The sequence below is a fragment of the Oncorhynchus tshawytscha genome, linkage group LG28, assembly GCF_018296145.1.
Source record: "Oncorhynchus tshawytscha isolate Ot180627B linkage group LG28, Otsh_v2.0, whole genome shotgun sequence".
NCBI lineage: Eukaryota > Metazoa > Chordata > Actinopteri > Salmoniformes > Salmonidae > Oncorhynchus > Oncorhynchus tshawytscha.
The window spans coordinates 40,902,321-40,926,820 of NC_056456.1; the positions used below are offsets into that span (position 1 = coordinate 40,902,321).

Here is a 24,500-nt window from a genome sequence, read left to right on the forward strand (position 1 = left end):
TGGAATAGAGTTCCATGTAGTCAGGGCTCTGTGTAGTACTGTGGAATAGAGTTCCATGTAGTCAGGGCTCTGTGTAGCATGTCATTTGTAAAGATTGAAAAAAGTTAGGGGCCTAGACAGCTGCCCTGGGGAATACCTGATTCTATCTGGATTATGTTGAAGAGGTTTCCATTAAAGAACACCCTCTGTGTTCTGTTAGACAGGTAATGCTTTACACCCCCTGCTATAATGTGGATAAAGCCATAACACATACGTTTTTCCAGCAGCAGACTATGATCGATAATGTCAAAAGCTGCACTGAAGTCTAACAAAACAGCCCCCACAATCTTTTTAATCATACATTTCTCTCAGCCAATCATCAGTCATTTGTGTAAGTGCTGTGCTTGTTGAATGTCCTTCCCTATAAGCATGCTGAAATGCTGTTGTAAATTTGTTTACAGTGAAACAAATTGTCAGTTGGAAGTTCGGTGAAAAATTAGATTTTCTTGCGAGGACAAGAAAACTAAGGAAAGTTGTTTTTGGGGATGGGACTGATCAAACATTGTCATAGTGGATTATTTTCCTCTGCCTATTTAATGACTAAACACTGTCATTCTGTTTCTTATCTGTCATTGACATACCAACAACACATACTTAACAGACACTTACTCACCTAGCTACTTTAAGATGGATGCAGTAATAACTAATGGATACATTCTGGATAAGAGTGTTTGCTCAATGACAAAAAATGTACACGGAAAATGTAGACAACTGGCTCCTAATGAAGCCTCAATCGCTAAACCCTGTCGGTGTTTCCTTTCTCTAGTTTGAGGAGGACCTGTCGTCAACCAGGTCGTCAACCAGTCGCCTGTCAATCAAGTCTCCACTGAGGGGAGTCAGGAAGCTGAAGAACATGCAGTGTAAAATCACCCTGCTAGATGGCTCTGACTACACCACGACGGTGGACGTGAGTACAGGGGGGGTGAGGAAGAGGAGGAGAGGAGGAGGTTGCTATCTGCCATCCGTCCAGGGTGGATGTGAGTACAGGGGGTGAGGAAGAGGAGGAGGTTGCTGCTGCTATCTGCCATCCGTCCAGGGTGGATGTGAGTACAGGGGGCGGGGGGAGAGGAGGAGGTTGCTGCTGCTATCTCCCGTCCGTCCAGGGTGGATGTGATTGGACGAAAGTCTAATAGCTAATTTCAGATTTGATCTCTCCCTCTCTCTCTCAAATTAGACAGATAAAATTAACTTTTCTGCCATCAAATATCCAGAGAAACTATCATCTCCCTCCACCAGCCTCCTCCCTCCACCAGCCTCCTCCCTCCACCAGCCCCTCCCTCCACCAGCCCCTCCCTCCATCAGCCTCCTCCCTCCACCAGCCTCCTCCCTCCACAGTAACAACAACTTAGCTTCCAGTTCTGTCAGATGTATTTAGTCTAGAGTTGTGTGTGTAGACAAGCGGGGAGAAGCTTCAACATACCAAGGACTAAACCTTCCTTCCACCCAAACAAACAACCAAATCTGCTTTAGCCAGATAGATGGAGCCCCGTTAGGGGGGAGATTAGCCCTATGTTTGGGTGGGGGCTTTGGAACAGGAGACGTTTGTGTGGTTGTGTAGAGGGGTTTAGGAACGGTTGTTTGGGGTGTGGGTTTAAGAAAGAGTGGTTGAACAGTTTGTCTGTCTGTCTGTCTGTCTGTCTGTGTGTGTGTGTGTGTGTGTGTGTGTGTGTAGAGGGGTTTAGGAACGGTTGTTCGGTTTGGGGTGTGGGTTTAAGAGGATCAGTGTCATTCTCACTGTTCTCTGTGTGAGTCACTCCCAATCCTACTTTACCCTCCTGCTGTGGACATCCAGCACTTCTGAACAACGTCTCATCTGGACGGGGTGTAGACATACAGGGATTGGTGTATGAGCTCATTTGGGGGTCGTTGGGGGGGTAGATTGCAGTAACTGTTGGGGTCATGTTTACATTTTTGGAATTAATACAATTTGGTTTCTTGCTTCATATTGAGTTATACTGATAGTAATTTATATTGAGTTATACCTGGACTGATACAGTCATTGATTGGCAGATGAAGTAAATGCACACGCCCACACAGAACAGTTATTGGATGTTGAGGGAAGAGAGAGAGACGACTTCAGGAGCTCAGCCTTCCACACAGAGAGACCAGCTGCTTCCACGTTTTACACTGTGCTACATTCTACATCATGACGTCATAATCAGAACACAAGGAGAATGATTGAGAGCTGTTTATATGACCCCCTGGGGTGTGGGTCTGTGGCGGGGTCATGTATTAGTGTATGGGCCTCCCCTGCATGAGAGAAGACTGTGAGGAGGGGAGAGAGCCTCCCGAGGGATCTCCCTGGGTTGCCTCATCTGTTTACAGATTTATAGTACCCCCTCCTCTCCTTCAGTCCTTCTCCCTCCACCAGCCCCCTCCTCCCTCGTCCCCTCCCTCCTCCACCCCTCCCTCCTCCACCCCTCCCTCCTCCACCCCTCCCTCCTCCACCCCTCCCTCCTCCACCCCTCCCTCCTCCACCCCTCGCCCTCACCTCCCTCCTCCCCTCCTCCCTCCACCCCTCGCCCTCACCTCCCTCCTCCTCCCCTCCCTCCTCCACTCCTCCCTCCCCTCCCTCCTCCACTCCCCTCCCTCCCTCCTCCCTCCATCAGCCCCTCCCTCCTCCTCCCTCCATCAGCCCCTCCCTCCTCCCTCCATCAGCCTCCTCCCTCCACCAGCCCCTCCCTCCACCCCTCCCTCCTCCCTCCATCAGCCCCTCCCTCCATCCACCCCTCCCTCCTCCCTCCACCAGCCCCTCCCTCCACCCCTCCCTCCTCCCTCCATCAGCCTCCTCCCTCCACCAGCCCCTCCCTCCACCCCTCCCTCCTCCCTCCATCAGCCCCTCCCTCCTCCTCGCCCTCACCTCCCTCCTCCTCCCCTCCCTCCTCCACTCCTCCCTCCCCTCCCTCCTCCACTCCCCTCCCTCCCTCCCTCCTCCCTCCATCAGCCCCTCCCTCCCTCCTCCCTCCATCAGCCCCTCTCTCCTCCCTCCATCAGCCTCCTCCCTCCACCAGCCCCTCCCTCCACCCCTCCCTCCTCCCTCCATCAGCCCCTCCCTCCTCCTCCCTCCACCCCTCCCTCCTCCCTCGATCAGCCCCTCCCTCCACCCCTCCCTCCTCCCTCCATCAGCCCCTCCCTCCACCCCTCGCCCTCACCTCCCTCCTCCCTCCTCCGCCCCTCCACCCCTCCCTCCTCCCTCCTCCACCCCTCCCTCCTCCCTACACCAGCCCCTTCCTCCTCCCTCCACCAGCCCCTCCCTCCTCCCTCCACCCCTCCCTCCTCCCTCCATCAGCCCCTCCCTCCTCCCTCCATCAGCCCCTCCCTCCTCCCTCCATCAGCCCCTCCATCCACCCCTCGCCCTCACCTCCCTCCTCCGCCCCTCCACCCCTCCCTCCATCAGCCCCTCCCTCCACCCCTCCCTCCTCCCTCCATCAGCCCCTCCCTCCACCCCTCCCTCCATCAGCCTCCTCCCTCCACCAGCCCCTCCCTCCACCCCCCTCCCTCCTCCCTCCATCAGCCTCCTCCCTCCACCCCTCACCCTCACCTCCCTCCTCCTCCCCCTCCCTCCCTCCTCCCCCTCCATCAGCCCCTCCCCTGCACCCCTCCCTCCTCCCTCCTCCCTCCACCAGCCCCCTCCCTCCACCAGCCTCCTCCCTCCACCAGCCTCCTCCCTCCACCAGCCTCCTCCCTCCACCAGCCTCCTCCCTCCACCAGCCTCCTCCCTCCACCAGCCCCTCCCTCCATCAGCCTCCTCCCTCCACCAGCCCCTTGGACCAGGCAGCTATGAGGTCAGCTACTGTAAACATGTCAAGGTTAAAGTACAGCTACACACTGACACAGGCTATATGACTGTACATGAACACACAGGCCGGCTGGTTAAAGCCAGCAACATATCACACAGGCCAGCTGGTTACAGGCTGGTTACAGCCAGCAACATATCACACAGGCCAGCTGGTTACAGGCTGGTTACAGCCAGCAACATATCACACAGGCCAGCTGGTTACAGGCTGGTTACAGCCAGCAACATATCACACAGGCCAGCTGGTTACAGGCTGGTTACAGCCAGCAACATATCACACAGGCCAGCTGGTTACAGGCTGGTTACATTTACGTTGTAGGGAGTCTGTTTTTATCTCATTCCCATTACTGTCGGAAGATCAGTTTAGTACTGACAGACTGTCTCCCTTTCTCTCTCTGTCTCTCTCACTGTCTCTCTGTCTCTCTCACTGTCTCTCTCTCACTGTCTCTCTCTGTCACTGTCTCTCTCTCTCTGTCACTGTCTCTCTCCCTCTCTCTCACTGTCTCCCTCTCTCTCACTCTCTCTCACTGTCTCTCTGTCTCTGTCACTGTCACTGTCTCTCTCTCTCTGTCTCTGTCTCTCTCTCTCTGTCTCTCTCTCTCTCTCTGTCTCTCTCACTATCACTGTCACTGTCTCTCTCTCTCTCTGTCTCTGTCTCTCTCTCTCTGTCTCTCTCTCTGTCTCTCTCTCTGTCTCTCTCTCTCTCTGTCTCTCTCTCTCTCACTGTGTCTCTCTCTCTCTCACTGTGTCACTCTCTCTCTCAATGTCTCTCTCTCACTGTCACTCTCTCTCTCTCACTCTCTCCCTCGCTCACCCCCTGTGGGGAAAAATGTATTCACTGTGATCTTCCTTCAAGTCTGAGGGAAGAATCATTAGTTTCCCCTTGTAGCTCGACCTTTTAAAACAAAAATCTAGTTTACCCTACGACTTACATGCTGCTGTTTTGGTGTTGTTATTAAGGAGTCATCGAGGGGTTGGTGTAGTTAAGTGTGATATATATATATATATATATATATATATATATATAATATAACGGTTTATCTCTACTGTATTACCGCCACCACCTTAGCTTAGTGGCTGTTTTCTTTTAATATGGGTTTTACTGTTGTAACCCTGAGCTCCAATCTCATTATTAATAAGCTTCGGTTTTCGTAGAACCTTTTTAAGAACGGCCATAGTTACTATGGGAGGGGGGGGGTTCGATTCACAGCCTAAATACAGTTTTCATAGTGCAGAATCGGGGCCGGGCGGACGGTTCATAGTGCAGAATCGGGGCCGGGCGGACGGTTCATAGTGCAGAATCGGGGGCCGGGCGGACGGTTCATAGTGCAGAATCGGGGCCGGGCGGACGGTTCATAGTGCAGAATCGGGGCCGGGCGGACGGTTCATAGTGCAGAATCGGGGCCGGGCGGACGGTTCATAGTGCAGAATCGGGGCCGGGCGGACGGTTCATAGTGCAGAATCGGGGCCGGGCGGACGGTTCATAGTGCAGAATCGGGGGCCGGGCGGACGGTTCATAGTGCAGAATCGGGGGCCGGGCGGACGGTTCATAGTGCAGAATCGGGGGCCGGGCGGACGTCAGTCTGTGTTGGTGTGACTGTCTGATTGCGCTAGGTTGATGTTGTGCTGGTGTGACATCAGTCTGTGCTAACTGCCGGGGATGTTGTTCCTGCTGGTTTTGAAGTGTCTGTCGAAGCCTCTTTTAATAGGCTTGAGAATCACACACAAGCCTGTCAGATGTAACTCGTAACCTCGGGGAGGCATCGAGAGCAGAGTTATGCCAGGGCTCTGTGAGAGTGGGGAGAGGGAGGGAGGTGGTAACAGCAACCTAAATATATCCCCAGGGACTCAGAGGGAGTTCGACTGGAAGCTAGCCAGACTGCACAGCTACAGCCTGCTGTGAAAGAAGAAGAGGAGGAGGAGGAGGAGGATAACACACAGAGAGGAGGAGGATAACACACAGAGAGGAGGAGGATAACACACAGAGAGGAGGAGGAGGATAACACACAGAGAGGAGGAGGAGGATAACACACAGAGAGGAGGAGGAGGATAACTCACAGAGAGGAGGAGGAGGAGGGAGGATAACTCACAGAGAGGAGGAGGAGGAGGATAACTCACAGAGAGGAGGAGGAGGATAACACACAGAGAGGAGGAGGAGGAGGAGGATAACACACAGAGAGGAGGAGGAGGATAACTCACAGAGAGGAGGAGGAGGATAACACACAGATGAGGAGGAGGAGGATAACACACAGGGAGGAGGAGGTGGATAACACACAGAGAGGAGGAGGTGGATAACACACAGAGAGGAGGAGGTGGATAACACACAGAGAGGAGGAGGTGGATAACACACAGAGAGGAGGAGGATAACACACAGAGAGGAGGAGGAGGATAACACACAGAGAGGAGGAGGAGGATAACACACAGAGAGGAGGAGGAGGATAACACACAGAGAGGAGGAGGAGGATAACACACAGAGGAGGAGGAGGATAACACACACAGAGAGGAGGAGGAGGATACACAGAGGAGGAGGAGGATAACACGCAGAGAGGAGGAGGAGGAGGATAACACGCAGAGGAGGAGGAGGAGGATAACACACACAGAGAGGAGGAGGAGGATACACAGAGGAGGAGGAGGAGGATACACAGAGGAGGAGGAGGATAACACACAGAGAGGAGGAGGAGGATAACACACAGATAGGAGGAGGAGGAGGATAACACACAGAGAGGAGGAGGAGGATAACACACAGAGATGAGGAGGAGGAGGATAACACACAGAGATGAGGAGGAGGAGGATAACACACAGAGGAGGAGGATAACACGCAGAGAGGAGGAGGAGGAGGATAACACGCAGAGAGGAGGATGAGGAGGATAACACGCAGAGAGGAGAGGGAGGAGGATAACATGCAGAGAGGAGAGGGAGGAGGATAACACGCAGAGAGGAGGAGGTGGATAACACACAGAGAGGAGGAGGAGGATAACACACAGAGAGGAGGTGGATAACACACAGAGAGGAGGAGGAGGATAACACACAGAGAGGAGGAGGAGGTTAACACACAGAGGAGGAGGAGGAGGATAACACACAGAGAGGAGGAGGAGGATAACACACAGAGAGGAGGAGGAGGATAACACACAGAGAGGAGGAGGAGGATAACACACAGAGAGGAGGAGGGGGATAACACACAGAGAGGAGGAGGTGGATAACACACATAGAGGAGGAGGAGGTTAACACACAGAGGAGGAGGAGGAGGTTAACACACAGAGAGGAGGAGGAGGATAACACACAGAGAGGAGAAGGAGGATAACACACAGAGAGGAGGAGGGGGATAACACACAGAGACGGGTTCCATTATCCACTAGAGACAGGCTCCGTTATGTTCCGTTATCCACTAGAGACGGGTTCCGTTATCCACTAGAGGCGGGTTCCGTTATGTTCCGTTATCCACTAGAGACGGGCTCCGTTATCCATTAGAGACGGGCTCCGTTATGTTCCATTATCCATTAGCGACGGGCTCCGTTATGTTCCGTTATCCACTAGAGACGGGCTCCGTTATGTTCCATTATCCACTAGAGACGGGTTCCGTTATCCACTAGAGATGGACTCCGTTATGTTCCGTTATCCACTAGAGACGGGTTCCGTTATGTTCCGTTATCCACTAGAGACTGGTTCCGTTATCCACTAGAGGCGGGCTCCGTTATGTTCCGTTATCCACTAGAGACGGGTTCCGTTATCCACTAGAGACGGGTTCCGTTATCCACTAGAGACGGGCTCCGTTACGTTCCGTTATCCACTAGAGACGTGTTCCATTATCCACTAGAGACGGGTTCCGTTATGTTCCGTTATCCACTAGAGACGGGTTCCGTTATCCACTAGAGACGGGCTCCGTTACGTTCCGTTATCCACTCGAGACGGGCTCCGTTACGTTCCGTTATCCACTCGAGACGGGCTCCGTTGTCCACTCGAGACGGGCTCCATTGTCCACTAGAGACGGGCTCCATTGTCCACTAGAGACGGGCTCCATTGTCCACTAGAATCCAGTGTTTCTTTGTCAAACGGTTATATTTCAGTCTTCTGTGATGTATATAAAGTGTAATATTGGGATCTCCTGTGTGGTACAGGTGTAGACTTTTATTTCAAAGTAGATTTTGTTTAAGACTACCAAGAAACACTCCGACTGTGATTTATCCCACTGCAGTAATATACATTTAGGCATTAATTCCAAAAGGTTAAGGTTTATGGTAAACAAAATTAAAAGTGCCAGCCTAGCACTGGGGATTGAACCTGCGATCCTCGGAGCCAGCCTAGCACTACCTGCGATCCAGCCTAGCACTGGGGATTGAACCTGCGATCCTCGGAGCCAGCCTAGCACTGGGGATTGAACCTGCGATCCTCGGAGCCAGCCTAGCACTGGGGATTGAACCTGCGATCCACGGAGCCAGCCTAGCACTGGGGATTGAACCTGCGATCCACGGAGCCAGCCTAGCACTGGGGATTGAACCTGCGATCCTCGGAGCCAGCCTAGCACTGGGGATTGAACCTGCGATCCTCGGAGCCAGCCTAGCACTGGGGATTGAACCTGCGATCCTCGGAGCCAGCCTAGCACTGGGGATTGAACCTGCGATCCACGGAGCCAGCCTAGCACTGGGGATTGAACCTGCGATCCTCGGAGCCAGTATACGCCCATCCGTCAATCCCGTCCGCAGTTCCCTAGCAAGCCTATGGTAAGAGTGATCACCGTTGCCCCTAGTGACCGGTATTGACATCGTCACCCGCCGTCCCGTGGTACTGGACGAACGTCGAATACTGCATTCGATCTGGTGTGACCTCGCTGTCACACTGCCTCATTAGCATACCACTTGGAGAGAAGAAATGTGTTGGGCATTCCTAGGTATATGCTAGTGTAGCAGGACCTGAGTCTGGCTCATGGTCTCGTAATGAGGTAGCCCTGGGGGAATTTCCTCATGGTCTAATGGAAGATGTTGTTTTCTCCCGTGGGGGACCCGGGTTCAGATCCCAACCCTGACATTAGTGTGCACTGTGGACAATGAAATATGAAATCACCCAACAGCCTCCCTGTATTGTTCTCCTATAGTGTGAACTCTGACCCTTGTTCAATAACTGCTCTCTGTGTGTCACCAGAAACGAGCCAGAGGCCAGCTGCTGTTTGCCAAGGTGTGTGACCATCTGAACCTGCTGGAGACGGACTACTTTGGCATCACGTACCGCGACGTGGAGAACCAGAAGGTAGAGGAAGAGGCTCATCAAATATGTCTGTCTGTCCTGTCTGTCTGTATGTCCTGTCTGTCTGTATGTCCTGTCTGTATGTCCTGTCTGTCTGTATGTCTTGTCTGTCTGTATGTCCTGTCTGTATGTCTTGTCTGTCTGTCTGTCTGTCTGTCTGTCTGTCTGTCTGTCTGTCTGTCTGTATGTCCTGGCTGTCTGTCTGTATGTCCTGGCTGTCTGTTGTCGTGTCTGTCTGTTGTCGTGTCTGTCTGTTGTCGTGTCTGTGGTATCATGTACTGTGATGTGGAGAGCCAGAAGGTAGAGGAAGAGTATTATAACTAGGGCCCTTTTTATCGATTAAGCATTTGGAAGGAGGAGTGCTGAGCTAGGATAAATGTTGTGCTCCGGAGTGGAGCAGAGGTCTAAGACACTGCATCTCAGTGCTAGAGGCGTCACTACAGACCCTGGTTCAGAGGTCTAAGACACTGCATCTCAGGGCTAGAGGCGTCACTACAGACCCTGGTTCAGCGGTCTAAGACACTGCATCTCAGTGCTAGAGGCGTCACTACAGACCCTGGTTCAGCGGTCTAAGACACTGCATCTCAGTGCTAGAGGCGTCACTACAGACCCTGGTTCAGCGGTCTAAGACACTGCATCTCAGTGTTAGAGGTGTCACTACAGACCCTGGCCTGGTTCAGAGGTCTAAGACACTGCATCTCAGTGCTAGAGGGCTCACTACAGACCCTGGTTCAAAGGTCTAAGTGTTCGAGGCGTCACTACAGACCCTGGTTCAGAGGTCTAAGACACGGCATCTCAGTGCTAGAGGCGTCACTACAGACCCTGGTTCGAATCCAGGCTGTATCACAAACGACCGTGATTGGGAGTCCCATAAGGCGGCGCACAATTGGCCCAGTGTCGTCCGGGTTTGGCCGATGTAGGCCCGTCATTGTAAATTAGAATTTGTTCTTTAACTGACTTGCCAAGTTTAAATAAAGGTTAAATCATTTATTTTATTTTTTATCAATTCCTAAACTTGGTGTGGGGCAGTGTTGCATAGACAAGGGGGGGGGGACCGGATCCTAGATTAACACAACTACTCTGAGATGTTTGTGGATACCGGCCCTCTGTGTGGACAGACTGACAATAGTTTCCCCAGGGGACTTTCTCAGGGCAGTGGTAACGTAGCAGGCTCTGCTAATGACTGGATACGTGGTCATTCATTGATTTTTATTAATATATATCATTGCCTCTTTCTCCAGAACTGGCTTGACCCGAACAAGGAACTGAAGAAGCAGATAAGGAGTGAGTTGCAGTGTGTTTATAGGGTTACACTATACTGCACTACACTATACTGCACTACACTATGCTGCACTACACTATGCTGCACTACACTATACTGCACTACACTATACTGCACTACACTATGCTGCACTACACTATACTGCACTACACTATACTGCACTACACTATACTGCACTACACTATGCTGCACTACACTATGCTGCACTACACTATACTGCACTACACTATGCTGCACTACACTATACTGCACTACACTATACTGCACTACACTATACTGCACTACACTATACTGCACTACACTATGCTGCACTACACTATGCTGCACTACACTATACTGCACTACACTATACTGCACTACACTATACTGCACTACACTATGCTGCACTACACTATGCTGCACTACACTATACTGCACTACACTATGCTGCACTACACTATGCTGCACTACACTATGCTGCACTACACTATGCTGCACTACACTATACTGCACTACACTATACTGCACTACACTATACTGCACTACACTATACTGCACTACACTATACTGCACTACACTATGTTACACTACACTATGTTACACTACACTATACTGCACTACACTATACTGCACTACACTATGTTACACTACACTATGTTACACTACACTATGTTGCACTACACTATGTTACACTACACTATGCTGCACTACACTATACTGCACTACACTATGTTACACTACACTATACTGCACTACACTATACTGCACTACACTATGTTACACTACACTATGTTACACTACACTATGTTGCACTACACTATGTTACACTACACTAGACTGCACTGCACTACTCTATACTGCACTGCACTATACTGCACTACACTATGCTGCACTACACTATGTTGCACTATGCTGCACTACACTATACTACACTATACTGCGCTACACTATGCTGCACTACACTATGTTACACTACACTATACTGCACTACACTATACTGCACTATACTGCACTACACTATGTTACACTACACTATGTTACACTACACTATGTTACACTACACTATGTTACACTACACTATACTGCACTACACTACACTATGCTGCACTACACTATGCTGCACTACACTATACTGCACTAAACTATACTGCACTACACTATACTGCACTACACTGTTACACTACACTATGTTACACTACACTATACTGCACTACACTATACTGCACTACACTATGTTACACTACACTATACTGCACTACACTATACTGCACTACATTATGTTACACTATACTGCACTACACTATTACACTATACTGCACTACACTATGTTACACTACACTATACTGCACTACACTATGTTACACTACACTATACTGCACTACACTATGTTACACTACACTATACTGCACTACACTATACTGCACTACACTATGTTACACTACACTATACTGCACTACACTATACTGCACTACACTATGTTACACTACACTATACTGCACTACACTATGTTACACTACACTATACTGCACTACACTATACTGCACTACACTATACTGCACTACACTATACTGCACTACACTATGTTACACTACACTATACTGCACTACACTATACTACACTACACTATACTGCACTACACTATACTGCACTACATTATGTTACACTATACTGCACTACACCATACTATACTACACTATACTGCACTACACTATACTGCACTACATTATGTTACACTATACTGCACTACACCATACTATACTACACTATACTGCACTACACTATACTGCACTACATTATGTTACACTATACTGCACTACACTATACTGCACTACACTATACTGCACTACACTATACTGCACTACACTATGTTACACTATACTGCACTACACTATGTTACACTATACTGCACTACACTATGTTACACTACACTATACTGCACTACACTGCACTACTATAGTCTATACTGTACAACACTACTATAGTCTATACTATACAACACTATACTATAGTCTATACTATACAACACTACTATAGTCTATACTATACTATACAACACTACTATAGTCTATACGATACAACACTACTATAGTCTATACTATACAACACTACTATAGTCTATACTATACAACACTACTATAGTCTATACTATAGTCTATACTATACTATACAACACTACTATAGTCTATACTATACAACACTACTATAGTCTATACTATAACATATACTATACAACACTACTATAGTCTATACTGTACAACACTACTATAGTCTATACTATACAACTATACTATAGTCTATACTATAACATATACTATACAACACTACTATAGTCTATACTGTACAACACTACTATAGTCTATACTATACAGCACTACTATAGTCTATACTATAACATATACTATACAACACTACTATAGTCTATACTGTACAACACTACTATAGTCTATACTATAACATATACTATACAACACTACTATAGTCTATACTATACAACACTACTATAGTCTATACTATACAACACTACTATAGTCTATACTATACAACACTACTATAGTCTATACTATACAACACTACTATAGTCTATACTATACAACACTACTATAGTCTATACTATACAACACTACTATAGTCTATACTATACAACACTACTATAGTCTATACTATACAACACTACTATAGTCTATACTATACAACACTACTATAGTCTATACTATACAACAATACTATAGTCTATACTATACAACACTATACTATAGTCTATACTATACAACACTATACTATAGTCTATACTATACAACACTATACTATAGTCTGTACTATACAACACTACTATAGTCTATACCCTGCAACACTATACCATAGTCTATACTTTATTGTTCTGCAGGTGGCCCCTGGAACACTATACTATAACATATACTATACAACACTACTATAGTCTATACTATGCAACACTACTATAGTCTATACTATACAACACTACTATAGTCTATACTATACAACACTGTACTATACAACACTACTATAGTCTATACTATACAACACTACTATAGTCTGTACTATACAACACTATACTATAGTCTATACTATACAACACTACTATAGTCTATACTATACTATACAACACTATACTATAGTCTATACTATACAACACTACTATAGTCTATACTATAGTCTATACTATACAACACTACTATAGTCTATACTATACAACACTACTATAGTCTATACTATAACATATACTATACAACACTACTATAGTCTATACTGTACAACACTACTATAGTCTATACTATAGTCTATACTATACTATACAACACTACTATAGTCTATACTCTACAACACTACTATAGTCTATACTATAGTCTATACTATACAACACTACTATAGTCTATACTATACAACACTACTATAGTCTGTACTATAGTCTGTACTATACAACACTACTATAGTCTATACTATACAACACTACTATAGTCTATACTATACAACACTACTATAGTCTATACTATACAACACTATACTATAGTCTGTACTATACAACACTACTATAGTCTATACTATACAACACTACTATAGTCTATACTATACAACACTACTATAGTCTATTCTATACAACACTACTATAGTCTATACTATACAATGGTCTATACTTTATTGTTCTGCAGGTGGCCCCTGGAACACTATACTATAGTCTATACTATACAACACTACTATAGTCTATGCTATGCAACACTATACTATAGTCTATACTATACAACACTACTATAGTCTATACTATACTATAGTCTATACTTTGTTGTTCTGCAGGTGGTCCCTGGAACTTTGGCTTCAACGTCAAGTTCTACCCCCCAGACCCTGCCCAGCTGTCTGAAGACATCACCAGGTGGGTTGGATGGATCGGCTGCATTGTCAAAGCCTCTGAAATACAGTATGTTGCTATTTATGGTTTAATAATCGTACTGGCATCACTCTCTCTCCCACTCTCTCTCCCCTTCTCTGTTTTACTCTCCCCTTCTCTCCCCCTCCTCTCTCTCTCTCCCCTATGCCTCCCCATCTCTCTCTCCCTTCACTCTCCCCCATTCCTCTCTCTCTCCCCTATGCCTCCCCATCTCACTCCCCCTCCTCTCTCTCTCTCTCTCGCCCCTCTCTCTCCCCCCTCCTCTCTCTCACCCCCTCCTCTCTCTCACCCCCTCCTCTCTCTCACCCCCTCCTCTCTTGCTCTCTCTCCCCCTCCTCTCCTTGCTCTCTCTCCCCCCTCCTCTCCTTGCTCTCTCTCCCCCTCCTCTCCTTGCTCTCTCTCCCCCTCCTCTCCTTGCTCTCTCTCCCCCTCCTCTCCTTGCTCTCTCTCCCCCTCCTCTCCTTGCTCTCTCTCCCCCTCCTCTCCTTGCTCTCTCTCCCCCTCCTCCTCTCTTGCTCTCTCTCCCCCCCTCCTCTCCTTGCTCTCTCCCCTCCTCTCTCGCTCTCTCTCCCCCCTCCTCTCTCTCTCTCTCCCCCTCCTCTCTCTCTCTCTGTCTCTCTCTCTCTCTCTCTCTCTCTGGCTCTCTGGCTCTCTCTCTCTCTCTCTCGCTCTCTCTCTCTCTCTCTCTCTCTCTGTCTCTCTCTTTCTCTCTCTCTCTCTGGCTCTCTCTCTCTCTCTCTCGCTCTCTCTCTCTCTCTGGCTCTCTCTCTCTCTCTGGCTCTCTCTCTCTCTCTCTGGCTCTCTCTCTCTCTCTGGCTCTCTCTCTCTCTCTGGCTCTCTCTCTCTGGCTCTCTCTCTCTCTCTCTCTCTGGCTCTCTCTTCTCTCTCTCTCTAGGTACTACCTGTGTCTCCAGCTGCGTGATGACATGGTGTCTGGTCGTCTCCCCTGTTCCTTCACCACCCACACCATACTGGGCTCCTACACGGTCCAGTCAGAGCTGGGGGACTATGACCCCGAGGAGACGGAGTACAACAGTGAGCTCCGCTTCGCTCCGAACCACACCAAGGAACTCGAGGACAAGGTCATGGACCTACACAAGAACTACAAGTATGTCCGGCAATAGATTTTCCCCGTAGTTACAGGACATGTAGGTGAATAAAGGACATCTCTGAGCCCCGTAGTTACAGGACATCTCTGAGCCCCGTAGTTACAGGACATCTCTGAGCCCCGTAGTTACAGGACATGTAGGTGAATAAAGGACATCTCTGAGCCCCGTAGTTACAGGACATCTCTGAGCCCCGTAGTTACAGGACATGTAGGTGAATAAAGGACATCTCTGAGCCCCGTAGTTACAGGACATCTCTGAGCCCCGTAGTTACAGGACATCTCTGAGCCCCGTAGTTACAGGACATGTAGTTGAATAAAGGACATCTCTGAGCCCCGTAGTTACAGGACATCTCTGAGCCCCGTAGTTACAGGACATCTCTGAGCCCCGTAGTTACAGGACATCTCTGAGCCCCGTAGTTACAGGACATCTCTGAGCCCCGTAGTTACAGGACATCTCTGAGCCCGTAGTTACAGGACATCTCTGAGCCCCGTAGTTACAGGACATCTCTGAGCCCCGTAGTTACAGGACATCTCTGAGCCCGTAGTTACAGGACATCTCTGAGCCCCGTAGTTACAGGACATCTCTGAGCCCCGTTGTTACAGGACATCTCTGAGCCCCGTAGTTACAGGATGTAGTTGATGCCTGATGTCTGTTTTCAGAGGGATGACCCCAGCTGAAGCAGAGTTACACTTTCTGGAGAATGCCAAGAAACTGTCCATGTATGGAGTAGACCTGCATCACGCCAAGGTACACACACACACCACACACACACACACACCACACACACACACCACACACACACACACCACACACACACACCACACACACACACCAAACACACACACACACACACCACACACACACACACACACACACACACACACACACACACACACACACACACACACACACACACACACACACACACACACACACACACACACACACACACACACACACACCACACACACACACCACACACACACACACACACACACACACACACACACACACACACACACACACACACCACAAACACACACCACACACCTACATACACCACACACACCTACATACACCACACACACCTACATACACCACACACACCTACATACACCACACACACCTACATACACCACACACACCTACATACACCACACACACCTACATACACCACACACACCTACATACACCACACACACCTACATACACCACACACACCTACATACACCACACACACCTACATACACCACACACACACCACACACCTACACACACACACACACACCTACATACACACACACACACACACACACACACACCTACATACACCACACACACACACACACACACACACCTACATACACCACACACACCACACATCTACATACACCACACACCTACATACACCACACACACACACACACACACACACACCTACATACACCTACACACACCACACCAAACTCTCTCTCTCACTTCACTGCTTTGTCAGAGGCACTCTGCTCGTCCTTCCAATGCACCGCTGCTGTCTCAGTGATGTCGATGCTTAACACCAACACTGGGCTGCTACTTCAATGTCTGTATGTGCTGTGAGCCAACTGCCTGGGGCCATCTTCCTCCGCTCTAGCAGGACTGCTGCCTGACTGTTACCATCTCTGTTAGTCTCACTGACTGTTACCATCGCTGTTAGTTTCACTGACTGTTACCATCGCTGTTAGTTTCACTGACTGTTACCATCGCTGTTAGTTTCACTGACTGTTACCATCGCTGTTAGTTTCACTGACTGTTACCATCGCTGTTAGTTTCACTGACTGTTACCATCGCTGTTAGTTTCACTGACTGTTACCATCTCTGTTAGTTTCACTGACTGTTACCATCGCTGTTAGTTTCACTGACTGTTACCATCGCTGTTAGTCTCACTGACTGTTACCATTGCTGTTAGTTTCACTGACTGTTACCATCGCTGTTAGTTTCACTGACTGTTACCATCGCTGTTAGTTTCACTGACTGTTACCATCGCTGTTAGTTTCACTGACTGTTACCATCGCTGTTAGTCTCACTGACTGTTACCATTGCTGTTAGTTTCACTGACTGTTACCATCGCTGTTAGTTTCACTGACTGTTACCATCGCTGTTAGTCTCACTGACTGTTACCATTGCTGTTAGTTTCACTGACTGTTACCATCGCTGTTAGTTTCACTGACTGTTACCATCGCTGTTAGTCTCACTGACTGTTACCATTGCTGTTAGTCTCACTGACTGTTACCATCGCTGTTAGTTTCACTGACTGTTACCATCGCTGTTAGTTTCACTGACTGTTACCATCGCTGTTAGTTTCACTGACTGTTACCATCGCTGTTAGTTTCACTGACTGTTACCATCGCTGTTAGTTTCACTGACTGTTACCATCGCTGTTAGTTTCACTGACTGTTACCATCGCTGTTAGTTTCACTGACTGTTACCATCGCTGTTAGTTTCACTAACTCCATGAGGCTCCGCATTGGACTGGCCTGACTTGGCTTCCTTGAGATTATGTACTGTAGTCTCCTCTGTCTTAAAGACGTGTTTGATTGTATTAATCTCATTGGGCAGACAGATGGAGGGGGGGGGGACACAGACAGACAGACAGACCGATGTAGAGAGAGACAGACAGACCGACGTAGAGAGAGAGAGACAGACAGACAGACCGACGTAGAGAGACAGAGAGACAGACAGACCGACGTAGAGAGACAGAGAGACAGACAGACCGACGTAGAGAGAGAGAGAGAGACAGACAGACCGACGTAGAGAGAGAGAGAGACAGACAGACCGACGTAGAGAGAGAGAGAGACAGACAGATCGACGTAGAGAGAGAGAGAGACAGACAGACCGACGTAGAGAGAGACAGACAGACAGACCGAGACAGACACAGACCGACGTAGAGAGAGACGGACAGACACAGACCGACGTAGAGAGAGACGGACAGACACAGACCGACGTAGAGAGAGACGGACAGACACAGACAGACGTAGAGAGAGACGGACAGACACAGACCGACGTAGAGAGAGACGGACAGACACAGACCGACGTAGAGAGACGGACAGACACAGAGAGACGGACAGACACAGACCGACGGACACAGAGAGACGGACAGACACAGACCGACGGACAGACACAGACCGACGTAGAGAGAGACGGACAGACACAGACCGACGTAGAGAGAGACGGACAGACACAGACCGACGTAGAGAGAGACGGACAGACACAGACCGACGTAGAGAGAGACGGACAGACACAGACCGACGTAGAGAGAGACGGACAGACACAGACCGACGTAGAGAGAGACGGACAGACACAGACCGACGTAGAGAGAGACGGACAGACACAGACCGACGTAGAGAGAGACGGACAGACACAGACCGACGTAGAGAGAGACGGACAGACACAGACCGACGTAGAGAGAGACGGACAGACACAGACCGACGTAGAGAGAGACTGACAGACACAGACCGACGTAGAGAGAGACGGACAGACACAGACCGACGTAGAGAGAGACGGACAGACACAGACCGACGTAGAGAGAGACGGACGGACAGACAGACCGACGTAGAGAGAGACGGACGGACAGACAGACCGACGTAGAGAGAGACGGACGGACAGACAGACCGACGTAGAGAGAGACGGACGGACAGACAGACCGACGTAGAGAGAGACGGACGGACAGACAGACCGACGTAGAGAGAGACGGACGGACAGACAGACCGACGTAGAGAGAGACGGACGGACAGACAGATCGACGTAGAGAGAGAGACGGACGGACAGACAGACAGACAGACCGACGTAGTGAGAGATGGGCAGACAGACAGGGAGAAGTAGCTTCCATCCACTAGTACACTTTGAATACAGATTAGTAGTGATGAACAGGGAGAAGTCCATCCACTAGTACACTTTGAATACAGATTAGTGGTGATGAACAGGGAGAAGTCCATCCACTAGTACACTTTGAATACAGATTAGTAGTGATGAACAGGGAGAAGTCCATCCACTAGTACACTTTGAATACAGATTAGTGGTGATGAACAGGGAGAAGTCCATCCACTAGTACACTTTGAATACAGATTAGTGGTGATGAACAGGGAGAAGTCCATCCACTAGTACACTTTGAATACAGATTAGTGGTGATGAACAGGGAGAAGTCCATCCACTAGTACACTTTGAATACAGATTAGTAGTGATGAACAGGGAGAAGTCCATCCACTAGTACACTTTGAATACAGATTAGTGGTGATGAACAGGGAGAAGTCCATCCACTAGTACACTTTGAATACAGATGACTTTTTTCAGCATTTAATAATCCATTTGACTTGTTGAATCGGATCAGCATTGTTGTTTTCTCTCCTCTCATTAAACCACCTGGCTAGTTGGTGGGAAGCCCGTTTGAGTGTTTGGCTCCAGCTAAAGGGGAGGTAAGCGACCCGCTGCATCGTGTGGTGTGTTTATTATTCACGCATGGCTTAAGCTTAGCGGTCATCATGCTAACTGTGGCTTGTTTTTACCCATCATCACCCTCTCCAACGTGTCCCCCTCCCCCCCCTCAGATACACACGTCGTGTACATGTAGAGTAGGAGGTGAGAGATGAAGCCATGCTCCGGTATCCAACTGCCTGTCCGTAGCCGGTTACCGTCAGAACCCAACGCTTGCCCATCCTCTACCCTTCCTCCCTCCACGACTGTTAGAGAAAGAGAAGAATCACTGCCTTCTTAGCGTTGTGCTTCTGTTTCATACTTCCTAGTGAAGGGGTATACACACTGAAACTCCTTCTTTGTGTACTAATTGGGTGTGTTCCAGGACTCTGAAGGCGTAGAGATCATGCTAGGCGTGTGCTCCAGTGGTCTGCTCATCTACAGAGACAGACTGAGAATCAACAGGTTTGCCTGGCCCAAGGTCCTCAAGATCTCCTACAAGAGAAACAACTTCTACATCAAGATACGCCCCGGAGAGGTAAACACACCAACAACATCAACAACAACTGTAGATCTGTTACAAACCGGGTCAGGTGTTTTACCATGTGACTTGACCAGGAAAACTTATGGCCCGGGGCCTAGTCAGACGACTTCTCTGTGGCCCGGGGCCTAGTCAGGCGACTTCTCTGTGGCCCGGTGTCTAGTCAGACGACTTCTCTGTGGCCCGGGGCCTAGTCAGACGACTTCTCTGTGGCCCGGGGCCTAGTCAGACGACTTCTCTGTGGCCCGGGGCCTGGTTAGACGACTTCTCTGTGGCCCGGGGCCTAGTCAGACGACTCCTTTGTGACCCGGGGTTTTTCCTGGTTACGTTATGTGGTCAGTGAAAACCTCTTGTCCCTAGTCATAACATTAGTTTCTATTTGGGAAATGAATTAAAAGTTGCAGACTACTATATTTAAGGACATTTAATTGCTTCTGTTCTGACATGACCACCGCCGCTATCCTTTCCTCCTCTCCTACCCTTCTCTCCTCTCTTCTCCCCCTTCCCATCCCTCCTCTCATCCTTCTCTCCTCCCCCCCTTCCCTCCTCTCATGTCTCTCCTCTTCTCTCTCTCTCCTCTCTCCTGCCCACTCCCTCCTCTTCTCTCTCTCTCTCTCCTGCCCACTCCCTCCTCTTCTCTCTCTCTCCTCTCTCCTGCCCACTCTCTCCTCTCCTCTTCTCTCTCTCTCTCTCTCTCTCCTGCCCACTCTCTCCTCTCCTCTTCTCTCTCTCTCTCTCTCCTCTCTCCTGCCCACTATCTCCTCTCCTCTCTCTCTCTCCTCTCCTCTCTCTCTTCTGAGACACTTGTAACATCACCATCTCTTGCAGTTTGAGCAGTTCGAGAGCACGATTGGCTTCAAGCTCCCTAACCACCGTGCAGCCAAGAGGCTGTGGAAGACCTGTGTCGAGCACCACACGTTCTTCAGGTAAGAGATGTTTGTAGCCTGTCCTTACGATTTGATACGGAGTCTTCAGGTATTCACACCCCTTGACTTACTCCACATGTTGTTGTGTTACAGCCTGAATTCAAAATGGGTTTTTTCCCTCACCCATCTACCCACAATACCTCATAATGACGAGGTGAAAACATGTTTGTAGATAAATGTAGTAAATTCATTGAAAATTAAATACAGAAATATCCAATTTCCGTAAGTATTCACACCCCTGAGTCAATACATGTTAGACACACCTTTGGCAGCGATTACACCTGTGAGTCTTTCTGGGTAAGTCTCTAAGAGCTGTGAGTCTTTCTGGGTAAGTTTCTAAGAGTGATTACAGCTGTGAGTCTTTCTGGGTAAGTCTCTAAGAGCTATGAGTCTTTCTGGGTAAGCCTCTAAGAGCTGTGAGTCTTTCTGGGTAAGTCTCTAAGAGCTTTGCACACCTGGATTGTACAATATTGCAAATTATTCTAAAAGAAATTCTTCAAGCTCTGTCAAAAGGTGTTCTGGAGGTTTTTTCCCCCCTCTGGTTCCTCTGTGACATGCTGGTAGAAATTAGGTAAAACTGATTTAAGTTTACCTGCATTAAAGTCCCCGGCCACTAGGAGCGCCACTTCTGAATGAGCATTTTGTTGTTTGCTTATGGCCTTATAAAGCGTGATGAGTGAGGTCTTGGTGCCAGGAACAGTTTGTGGTGGTAAATAGATGGATACGAATAATACAGATATGAGAACTCTCTTGGTAGATAGTGTGGTCTACAGCTTATCATGAGGTACTCCACCTCAGGCGAGCAATACCTCGAGACTTCTTTTAATATTAGACATCGCACACCAGCTGTTATTGACAAATAGACACACACCACCACCCCTCATCTTACCAGACGTAGCTGTTATTGACAAATAGACACACACACCACCGCCCCTCGTCTTACCAGACGTAGCTGCTCTGTCCTGCCGAACGACAGATTTGTACCTTGTCAGCTCGGGCGTTTGAACTTGCAACCTTCCGGTTACTAGTCCAACGCTCTAACCAACAGGCTACCCTGCCGCCCCAAAATGATTTTACATTTTTAAAATGATTTTAAATCAAATTGGGTTACATGTCTGAGATCTGTTTTGATGTACTGTAAATTAAATGTATTATTATTGTAAAATATACAGATTTTTTTGATCACATAATTGTTGAATTTAGTCTAACTTTTTTTCTCCTCTGTCAGGTTGGTGTCTCCAGAGGCCCCCCCGAAGAAGTTCCTAGGTCTTGGTTCTAAGTTCCGCTACAGCGGTAGAACCCAGGCTCAGACCCGGAGAGTCTCCTCTCAGATCATCAGGGCCGCGCCCATCTTCGAACGCTCCTCCTCCAAACGCTACACCATGTCGCGCAGCTTGGACGGAGGTACTGAGTTAATGTGGAGGCTATATACAGGGGGTACCGGTATAGAGTCAATGTGGAGGCTATATACAGGGGGTACCGGTACAGAGTCAATGTGGAGGCTATATACAGGGTATTACGGTACAGAGTCAATGTGGAGACTATATACAGGGGGTACCGGTATAGAGTCAATGTGGAGGCTATATACAGGGGGTACCAGTACAGAGTCAATGTGGAGGCTATATACAGGGGGTACCGGTACAGAGTCAATGTGGAGGCTATATACAGGGTATTACGGTACAGAGTCAATGTGGAGGCTATATACAGGGTATTACGGTACAGAGTCAATGTGGAGGCTATATACAGGGTATTACGGTACAGAGTCAATGTGGAGGCTATATACAGGGTATTACGGTACAGAGTCAATGTGGAGGCTATATACAGGGTGTTACGGTACAGAGTCAATGTGGAGGCTATATACAGGGTATTACGGTACAGAGTCAATGTGGAGGCTATATACAGGGTGTTACGGTACAGAGTGAATGTTGAGGCTATATACAGGGTGTTACGGTACAGAGTCAATGTGGAGGCTATATACAGGGTATTACGGTACAGAGTCAATGTGGAGGCTATATACAGGGTATTACGGTACAGAGTCAATGTGGAGGCTATATACAGGGTATTACGGTATAGAGTCAATGTGGAGACTATATACAGGGTATTACGGTACAGAGTCAATGTGGAGGCTATATACAGGGGGTACCGGTACAGAGTCAATGTGGAGGCTATATACAGGGTATTACGGTACAGAGTCAATGTGGAGGCTATATACAGGGTATTACGGTACAGAGTCAATGTGGAGGCTATATACAGGGTATTACGGTACAGAGTCAATGTGGAGGCTATATACAGGGTATTACGGTACAGAGTCAATGTGGAGGCTATATACAGGGTATTACGGTACAGAGTCAATGTGGAGGCTATATACAGGGTATTACGGTACAGAGTCAATGTGGAGGCTATATACAGGGTATTACGGTACAGAGTCAATGTGGAGGCTATATACAGGGTATTACGGTACAGAGTCAATGTGGAGGCTATATACAGGGTATTACGGTACAGAGTCAATGTGGAGGCTATATACAGGGTGTACTGGTACAGAGTCAATGTGGAGGCTATATACAGGGTATTACGGTACAGAGTCAATGTGGAGGCTATATACAGGGTGTTACGGTACAGAGTCAATGAGGAGGCAATATACAGGGTATTACGGTACAGAGTCAATGTGGAGGCTATATACAGGGTATTACGGTATAGAGTCAATGTGGAGACTATATACAGGGTATTACGGTACAGAGTCAATGTGGAGGCTATATACAGGGGGTACCGGTACAGAGTCAATGTGGAGGCTATATACAGGGTATTACGGTACAGAGTCAATGTGGAGGCTATATACAGGGTATTACGGTACAGAGTCAATGTGGAGGCTATATACAGGGTATTACGGTACAGAGTCAATGTGGAGGCTATATACAGGGTGTTACGGTACAGAGTCAATGTGGAGGCTATATACAGGGTGTTACGGTACAGAGTCAATGTGGAGGCTATATACAGGGTGTACTGGTACAGAGTCAATGTGGAGGCTATATACAGGGTATTACGGTACAGAGTCAATGTGGAGGCTATATACAGGGTATTACGGTACAGAGTCAATGTGGAGGCTATATACAGGGTATTACGGTACAGAGTCAATGTGGAGGCTATATACAGGGGGTACCGGTACAGAGTCAATGTGGAGGCTATATACAGGGTATTACGGTACAGAGTCAATGTGGAGGCTATATACAGGGTATTACGGTACAGAGT

General features: G+C 48.3%; 1 protein-coding gene across 25 annotated transcripts in view; it reads left to right on the forward strand.

Moving 5' to 3' along the window:
* The window catches only part of epb41l3b (erythrocyte membrane protein band 4.1-like 3b), a 79,431-nt gene that overhangs the window by 21,692 nt on the left and 33,239 nt on the right, over positions 1-24,500 (forward strand). For 21 of the 25 annotated variants that reach the window (XM_042308054.1, XM_042308043.1, XM_042308044.1 and 18 more), the window contains exons 3-12: positions 806-946; positions 8,972-9,076; positions 10,315-10,357; positions 14,142-14,217; positions 15,128-15,340; positions 16,001-16,088; positions 19,745-19,789; positions 20,173-20,325; positions 21,157-21,254; positions 22,483-22,658. In XM_042308054.1, the coding sequence (XP_042163988.1) occupies positions 893-946; positions 8,972-9,076; positions 10,315-10,357; positions 14,142-14,217; positions 15,128-15,340; positions 16,001-16,088; positions 19,745-19,789; positions 20,173-20,325; positions 21,157-21,254; positions 22,483-22,658 (1,051 nt within the window). In that variant the 5' untranslated portion in view covers positions 806-892. The remainder of the gene's footprint in view (positions 1-805; positions 947-8,971; positions 9,077-10,314; positions 10,358-14,141; positions 14,218-15,127; positions 15,341-16,000; positions 16,089-19,744; positions 19,790-20,172; positions 20,326-21,156; positions 21,255-22,482; positions 22,659-24,500) is intronic. The other 4 variants (XM_042308046.1, XM_042308059.1, XM_042308067.1 and 1 more) reach the window with 2 other exon arrangements.